General features: G+C 31.4%; 1 protein-coding gene across 1 annotated transcript; it reads left to right on the top strand.

Annotated features, from left to right (window-relative positions):
* The first annotated feature begins 664 nt into the window (after positions 1–664).
* LOC131227541 (non-specific lipid transfer protein GPI-anchored 3-like) lies at positions 665–8,962 on the top strand. The gene is made up of 3 exons (XM_058223341.1): positions 665–1,106; positions 6,142–6,366; positions 8,515–8,962. Exons 1-3 carry the CDS (start codon positions 779–781, stop codon positions 8,610–8,612), a joined length of 651 nt encoding a protein of 216 aa, XP_058079324.1. The 5' UTR covers positions 665–778; the 3' UTR covers positions 8,613–8,962.
* The last annotated feature ends 341 nt before the right edge of the window (positions 8,963–9,303 follow it).

Consider the following 9,303-nt stretch of genomic DNA (forward strand, 5'->3'; position numbering starts at 1 on the left):
TAATTAAACTGGCTGCCTTCAAATGTATAGTAAAAGTGAAAATGGTTAACAGTGACGACGATGATGGCTATAATTCCGATCCTGGGCAATCTCATTGGATGGATGGTTTCAATCTACAACTAGCTGCATGGTCTAGATCTAACTTCCTCGCCAGGTTTCAACTATCAGGTGACAAAGGCCCATTAACGGTCTAACGCGTTGCACTGGAGTCGGCTTCGCACAAGTCATGTAATAACAGAACAAGAAGTTACGTGATACGCTGCGAGAGTATGATCGTTCATACACGTTCACAGTTATAATGTACACGTGGCACGTATGTATTGCAATCTAAACGCTTCATTTCCTAGGCCTCAAAACCAATTTGTCATAGTAAAAACAGTATACTGATCAGATGATCATATTCATTCATTACTGAATATTATTTTCTTGAATTTGGTCCACTAACTCATTTTCATCTCGATTGTCCATTCATGAACAACCAATCAGACACTGAAAATGATACCCAAGTTCAATCTTTGGCTAATAACCCATCTAAAGTGGGCCCCATCATTTAAAATGCTTGAATTGGGGTCATGTATGCCACACATAAGGTAACAATGCACACGTGTATGAAAGTTCATGCTCTGGCCGAGCATTAAAACTACTCTCTTAACGGAACCTTAACGGAACCACAAATGAACACCACAGCCTCCTAACCGTCTCTCCCTTTAAAAAGAAAAAAAAGAACAGAAAAAAAAAATCGTTCTCTTTGTTTTTCAAATCCTCTGTCATTGCAGGCATGGAATCCAAGATCTTGTTGAGTGCAATCCTCATACTCTCTTCATGGGTGTTTGTGGGGTCCTCTCAAGGACTTGGGCTTACAATGCCATGCATGTCCAAGCTCCTTCCATGCCAAGATTACCTCCATCCATCAAAGACGACCCCACCATCAACGTGCTGTGATGCATTGAAGGATTTGATAAAAGGCGATCAACATTGTCTATGTGACATATTCAATAACGCAGAGCTTATGAATACCTTCAATGTAACCACAGAACAAGCCCTGGAGGCACCCAAGGCATGCGGAGTACCCGTCGATATAAAGATGTGCGAGTCGTCTTCAGATGGTAAATTTTCTTTTTCTTTTAAATATTTTTATATTCTCTCTATTTTTGTTGGATCATTGGTGATTTTATTTTATTATTCTTTTTTTTCTTTTTTTTTTTCACGTTGGTTTTTACTGTTTAGTTTGTTATTATGATTACACGCCATACAATCTAATCATAGATACTAATACAATCTCATCTGGTGTTCTCCATGATCTTTATAGGTCCCACTCTATTTATCTCTACATGCTTCATGTGTGTGAGATCATGGATGTTGAGTTCTGACATAGGGATGGCGTGATGAGGTCGATCACCATCTTCCTCAAGGGGATAATTACTCCAAAGCCACAGAGTTTCTCTAGACTCCTCATAGAGATTCCTCAAATCCATGAGGAGAGATAGAAAATAGAAGTAAATTCTAATAAAATTGAAAATAAATTGATTAATCATTAAAAAAATGACTTTACAATCCCTTAAATGGTGATATGAACCTTAGGAAGAAGTTTTGTAATCAAACTACAACTCAAACTCCATAAAATCGTGACTTACTATAAATAGTAAACTTTCTATTTATATATGGTCGTGATTTCCAGTAGGCCTCATGATTTTTGTCCAAAAATAGTAAGTGTCCTATTTGGCCTTACCATGTTATTCTCCTAATTTTTCAAAGAACTTTTCATGTTGAACACAACTCCTAAAACTCAATAGACCAAAAGTTATGATCTAAAGTTACTATAAATAGTAAAAGTAGATTTTTTTTTTTTTGTTAGTACATCCATTGTCAGTTGACACTTCACTGTTAGCCACCCCCACTAGGGATCGATACCAAGACCTTAGTGTTGAGACGAGGTATCTTTCACTCAGTCTACCACTCGAACCATGGATTAGGGTGTAATAGTAAAAATGGAATTAAAAAGGACTTCGACCATCGATTTGATGGAATCTTGCAAATTCGATGTGGGTAACCCAACATAGCAGGTTGGTTGGCTAATGTAGCTTCTCTTACCCAAAATCATATATGGTACGTCAAATAACTTATTCTGGTTTACAAGATATGCCTGTTTTAAGGTTCTGACAGTCCAGATCACTTTCACCTCCAATCGGGCCTCCTCTTGTCCATCTTGGCCATGAAATTTTCTGCAACCCGCTTTAGATCATGTTCTAGCGTAAAAATTAGGTCAGGCTACTCATCAGGTGGCCACCCAATTATTTTGAATTTGGATCATTGGTTATCTTTTTCTAATGTCTTTTTTTAAAATAATTTTTGCCCACTTGATTTGTGGACCATTCTGATTTCTTAGCTAAGGAACATTTGTCATTAGGTTATGGCCAATTAACAGCTTAGATACTAAAGGTGCATGATGCGTTTGGTTGCAACAGTAGTCATGGAATGTCATGATATTTGATTGAATAGTCTAATTTGGTACATGATTTTATGATATTTACCGCGACAAAACGCTCCTAATTATTATTCTTTTTTTTTTTCTCTCTTTTTTAAAATACTTTTTTACTTTTTGTCTTTACTAATGTTGTGTTAAAAAATTTACTTTGCTTGTTGTCATTAGTACTACTACTATTATATTATTAATGTTCTTGTTGCTGTTATTTCTTTTTACTCTCCTAAGAAATTTCCTTTTCTTTTTAGTTGGTTTTAGTTTAGTTGCTTAGCTTAATGGGTACTTGCAAGGGATCCTGAGCCCAACCTTCAGATTTTATAAGATGTTGGATAGGTGAAACGTACCATGAATTTCATAAGGCTAAAGAACCATGATCAAATGATCCTAACCATTTGATAAAGTGCTTTATAGTCATTCTAACCTTCCTCTACGTTGTTAATTGATCAAATGACTAATATCACTCGAGAGAAAATATACAATGCTTAGAAAGTTTTAGCGAGAGTATAAAAGTTTGGTTTAAAATGATTCACTACTCTAGCCCTTTTACTTCTTTTAAGTTTAGTAAATTCATTTAATGAAATATCTATCATTTTATTTCTTAGAATTGAATTTTCTACGCTTTCGATTGTAGTAGCTTTAGTTTTTAATGAAATTTTATTCTCAGAAAATTTAACATTTGAGGATTCTATTCTTGTATTTAGTCTAGGTTATTGTAAGACTTTAATACTAAAAAAGTATATGCATTGCTATTATATGCATATTCTATAAAAGCATAATTTAATATTTTTTCTTCTAATTTTATTTTCTTAGGTAAAAGTAACTATACATTGGCTAGGCTCCTCCGTACTTTAAAATATTTAAGGTTTGATGGATTATTATTTTTTATAATTCATAATTTCTATTAGAATGTTTATATGATACACAATTTAATTATATTACGTGTAATTAAAATCACTTCTCCCCACATAGTTAAAATAATATTTACCATATCAATTAATGTTTTTTTTTTTTTTACCTATACTGTTTTATTGAGATGAATAAGGAGTTCTTACCTCGTGTATATTACTTTTTAATTTACATTATGATGTAAAGTCATTAGAAGTGCATTTTCCACCACTATATGATATAATAATTTTAATATTTTATTTTTTATTTTTAAATTTTTATCATTGCATCCTTACTCTGAATATATATATTTTAGTGCATATAGATTAATCACATATGTCACTATGAACTAAATAAATCATTTTTTAATTCCTTGCTACTTGTTTTAAGAATTTTCTTGTAAATTTGGGCTATACACATATTTCATATTTAATGTTATTCTCCTTTTCCATCTTAGGAATTAATCCTATATTAATCATGCAATTAAGTAAATGATCATTCACATATATCAATCTAGCATGCCAAATATTCAAAGATTTAATCAAATATGTAGAAGAACTAGAAACATTTTAATTTATAACACTAAGTTTTAAAATGTCATATACCACTCTTAGAAATAGCATACTGTCCAGATTCAATAACTAACTTAAAACCATTATTGTTTAATATTGACTTAAAGATGAGATTCTTTCAACGGTCTGGCACTTGAAACACTTCTTGTAAAATTGATGCTTTTCTATATGTGAGTTTTAAGCTCACATTCTCTTTGCATACAACCTTAGTTCTAGTGGATTTGGTATATAAATATCCATTCCATCTCCTACCTTTTTGTAAGTAAAAAATGTATTTCAGTTGGAGTAAGAGTATTTGGTGACATCATAATCTATCCAATACCCATTCACGGCACTTGTTATGAGTGCTTCAATAATAACCCCCACAAATTTCTCAACCACATGAATTTGAGTCTTTTTTTTTTCTTTATTTTTTATCTTTTCAATGATAATACTCTTTATTGATATGACCTCCTTTTCTACACACAATGCAATTGAATTTTTTTTTTCTATTATTTTTAAAACTATTTTCTTATTTTTGAAAATGAAAATTCTTACTCTTTGAGGGCTTAAATTTATGATTTTTTTTTTATTTTTTTAAATCATCTACTTTCAATAAGATGTACCTTAGTTACAGGTTCCAATTCTATATATTGGTTACTGTAATTCCTAGCTTCTTCTTATATTTAAATGTGGTGGGTTCTTCCAAACTCATTTCTTTCCTCTTATATTTAATAGAATTTTTATATTCTTTCTATATAAGTACAAGTTTTTCTATTATCGTAGTAGATTGAAAGGCCTCACCTTTCTTCCTCCCTTTGGATATAATTTGTTCATATACTATTTTTTGAAGATCATGAAATTGATCCAACACTGATTTTCATTCGATATTTCACAATTAATATATTGACCAACGACATATTTTTCGCTACATCCATCTTCTGTTTTTAACTTTCTCTAAATGTTTCTATAAATCTTTGGCCAAAGTGCGATGACAATATATATCATAATTATCATTTTTTATCACACTCAAAATATGATTATGGCACAAGTAATCTTCTTGTCATTTATATCATTCAATAGAAGTAGCAACTTTTAAAGCATAAGAAGATGGGATCATATTTTTAATAATATAGACCGAGTAATCTTCTTGTTATTTAGATCATTTAATAGAAGTAGCAACTTCTAAAGCATCAGAAGATGTGATCATATTTTTAATGATATAGACCAATTTTGAAATTATTAGATAAAGTTTTCTTTTATTTTACCACTCTTAAAGTTTATATATATATATATATATATATATATATATATATATATATATATATATATATATATATATATATATATATATATATATATATATAAATTTTTTATGTTCTCTAAAATAAATGCCATTCGAATGAAAATTTTAAATGGGATGACTTAATCTAACTTTAATTGTTGGAAGAGAATTAAAAGATAGATATAAACAAAAATTGTTACAATATACTGTTAAGAGATAACATAATAAAATAAAAATAATAAATAAAAATAATGATAAGAAATCTAAGAATTAAAAAATTAGGCATGTTACTGTCGTTTTCTAAAAAATGTATTGGCCCTACCTGTATATCTTGAAGAAGATCTAATGATGTACGGAGTTGCAGCTCTTTTGCCTACTCTCTTCATGATCAACAGTTTAGATGAGGTAATTTAAAATTCAAAATTAAAATGAGATAAGTAAAAAAGGTTATATTATACTAACACACGCACCATACCTGTATATCATATGTGGTAAATAAACTTTTTCAAAGTCTCAACATAGTTTATTTCTTTGATTTGCTTCACAAACCTAAAGGTCAATGTCTACATATAAGGCTTAAAAGATTCTCTTCCTATCCATTGTGGGACAAGGAAATCTCTATATAAAAAATAAACAGTTACCCTACTTTTCCTTTCCATCATATGAATAAAATTTTTTAAATTTCTATTTATATATGTAATATTACCATGGTCTTAGCTATCCATTTGTCTAAGACACTGTAGCCTACATGAGTAGTGAGATCGATTGATCTTGATCTAAACTATATGTTCCACATAATGAAAACATTAGATATTGTATGCATGATCTATGTTGGCATGGGTGGTTGCATGTAAGATGGACAAGTTATAAGAGACACATGGGCTTAGTATACGTGTTTGAACAAAGTCTGATTTATGTGTATGTGTGTGTATTTGCAGGTGAAGAATCTGCATTACCCCCATCTGTTGCTAAAGCATTTGAAGAATATGAAAAGCATTTAGATGCTAAAAATGCAAATTCTAAAGATGCACCGAAAACTGATGCTGAATCTACACCAGCGAACGATACTGCATCTGCACCAACAACCAATGTTATACCTAAAACAGTTACCCCTTCTTCCGATTCTGGTATTGCATCATTTCCATCTCTATCTCCATCTCAAGGTAATGTTTCAAAGATTCTTATTTGATTATAACTTCACACATGACTGTTTCTTCATTCAATGAAATGTTTTCACCACACTTATAGTGCAAACGTTTGAAACTATATGGTGTGTGCATAACATCCATTCCCTACATCAAGTGCGGCCAATCACATTGTCAGGCCCAACAAAAAAATAAGCTTGTCCAGTCATTAGGTAGGCCACAACATGGGGAATGATAGAAATGGATGCCTACCATAATAAAAGCCATGGATTCAGTGTGAGGCTTACAGAGGCATGTGCATTTCGTCCAACTTATGCATCAAATGGTGTGTCCCATCATGATGAATTGACCTCAAAATATCAACCCAATCTAACCATCAGGTGAGCCACACCGCTTGGATGTGTAGCTATAGCCATTTTCATTATTTTCTATGTTATGGGGTCCACTATGGGGTACTACCAATTAACACGTGCATTGTGCATCAGTTGTGTCGCATTATGATGATGATAGGATGCCTTAAAACTCATGCCTATCCAACTATTAGGCGAATCCCACCACTTAGAATTTATAGGTTTTGATTATTTTTTTTCCATTATTTTCCAAGTGATTGATTGGCAACGGATGGTCGGTTCAACTTGATTTTTGGGGCATCCAATTTTCATGGTGGGCACTTCTTGAATGGATTATATGTCTTGCATACACCACATGGGGTCATTTTTTTTTACGATTTTTAGCGTGCACGTATAAAGAGACGGGGCAATTTAGTAATCATGTGTGAATGACAACCAAATTATTCATAAGGTTGGCACCACCATAATGATCACCTAGCGCAATGATCAGACTGATTAACTCATGAGGTGGGTTAAACATGTATTCTGGAATAATTCGATGGATGTTAATCATTTTCTATAAGGTGGCCAATTGGTGAGTAGATCGTATTGATTTTTTGCATAATATGTTCTTCAAGATGGGGCCAACCTTTTGGATGGGTTATTTTCTAACACACTTAACACTAGATGCTTATGTATGAATAAATATAGCAACAAGCTTTCTAGTTAATTCACAGGCAACACTCACAATATACTTGCTTAACTACGCAAGGACTTTGACCTAATCAAACTTGGTCTAATTCAAACATTTCCACGTTATACCACATGGATATGTACAATATTCTTTACTTATGATATCATACATATATCCTTCAACTTATTATCTTAATGCCCACTATCCTATGCCTATCATTTCCTAAGGTCGTGATTGAACACTTAAAAACATATTTAAACCATTAATTTTACAAAATAATGCATGTAACTCCGCCTTATGTAAAGTTGCCAGAGTAGGATTAACCTCAGGATTTGAAATCTTAATGATTTTAAAATTAATAATTAATTTAAAATGATTTACAAATTAGTTTGATCGGCCATATTGATTAATTATTTTGATTCCTAATATAAGGTTAAGCTTATAAAAGTTGTAGATCATTTGTTGAAAATATTAGTCCCCACAGGAATATTATTGATCACCCAACCCACCATAGTTTGCCTAACAATCTTGCATATTGGTGAATCAAAGTAACCATTCAAAATCCCCACGAGGAGCCTAGGTCCTCTCAAGTTTAATGACAAGTATAACAAGCATAATAAGTGTCAGCCAATATCAGATAATGAAACCCACCTTGATTTCAGTTAATATATACACTTGCACACACTTACACATGTGTGGGAACAATGTTTATTGGTAGAGATTTACCATATGCACAAAAGTTACAACAAGTATGGTGATCCATGAAATGAGTTGTTTCAACTTATTTGTTGATAATGATAATATTATAGATCTATGAAGAATTAGATAAGTTAAGCCTCACAATTATATTCTACATCGAACTTGTTCTACTTGATTTCGTCATGATATAAATAGTTAGATGAAGCCTCCCACCAAAATTTGTCTCGATCATATCCATTCCATGCATGCACAATTAATAATAAATAATGAATAAAATATTAATGAAGTAAATATATAAATCATTTAACTAAAACAGCATACACTCCAACACTTATAATATATCATCTTTGTGCAATCAGGATAATCTTAATCAATAATACAAATTCATAAATTTTATTATATAAAACTATTTTTTAATTTAATTCTCTTCTTCATGAACTTCAGGTCCGACTTCAAGCACTTCAGGCGCTGAAAAAGGCTTCACTCGAGGATTTGGTGTCTTCATTTTCTTTGTCATCACTTGGATGACTTTATTTATTTAGAATTTAGGGTTTGACTAAAAAAATATTTTATAAAATTTTAATTATTATTGTTTCAATAATTTGGAGTGAAGCTATTGATAGAAAAATATAGAAGTGAATAAAATAAAAAAGATAAGATGCATGGAGGATCAGAGCCCAGATAGAGGGTTGATCTCTAGTGGACAATCTATCCTTAAACTTCACCAAGCAATCATGTGAATTTGTGTAACCGATACAATAGTAATGATGATGGATCAAAAGCAATTTATACATTTATTTAAAATGTTTTGATAATGATCTCTTTGTAAGTGGTTTATGCACTTTTATTACTATTGTAAAAGTTTTTCTTTTTATTAATAAGAAGTGGGTCCCACTTAACGAGGACTTGAACATTGTTGACATGTACCATGTTGTCATATGTAAGGCCAGTGTTAAAACAAGAGTTTACTTGCTTAATTCAATTCATCGCCAGCAAAATTTCATAGTTTTGAAAGAGATAAATAACTATTACAATTGGTTTAATATTTAAACATTTAACATTTTAGAACATTAGAAAAAATGTCTCAATTTTATTCAAAAAACACTTTTGAGAGTGATTTAGAGAGGGATGTTCATTGTTATAATCCATTGAAGAATTGAATGAAAATGAGAAAGTTTAGTAGAGAAGAACCATCTGTGCTGAGATTACTTACAAAAGAAGAATTTGAGAGGC

This window comes from Magnolia sinica, chromosome 15, assembly GCF_029962835.1.
Source record: "Magnolia sinica isolate HGM2019 chromosome 15, MsV1, whole genome shotgun sequence".
Classification (NCBI taxonomy): domain Eukaryota; kingdom Viridiplantae; phylum Streptophyta; class Magnoliopsida; order Magnoliales; family Magnoliaceae; genus Magnolia; species Magnolia sinica.

Coding starts and splice junctions, on each gene's coding strand:
- LOC131227541 (XM_058223341.1), top strand. CDS start 779: ATGGAATCCAAGATCTTGTTGAGTGCAATCCTCATACTCTCTTCATGG. Junction 1,107..6,141: donor GTGCGAGTCGTCTTCAGATG/GTAAATTTTCTT, acceptor GTGTATTTGCAG/GTGAAGAATCTGCATTACCC. Junction 6,367..8,514: donor ATCTCTATCTCCATCTCAAG/GTAATGTTTCAA, acceptor CATGAACTTCAG/GTCCGACTTCAAGCACTTCA.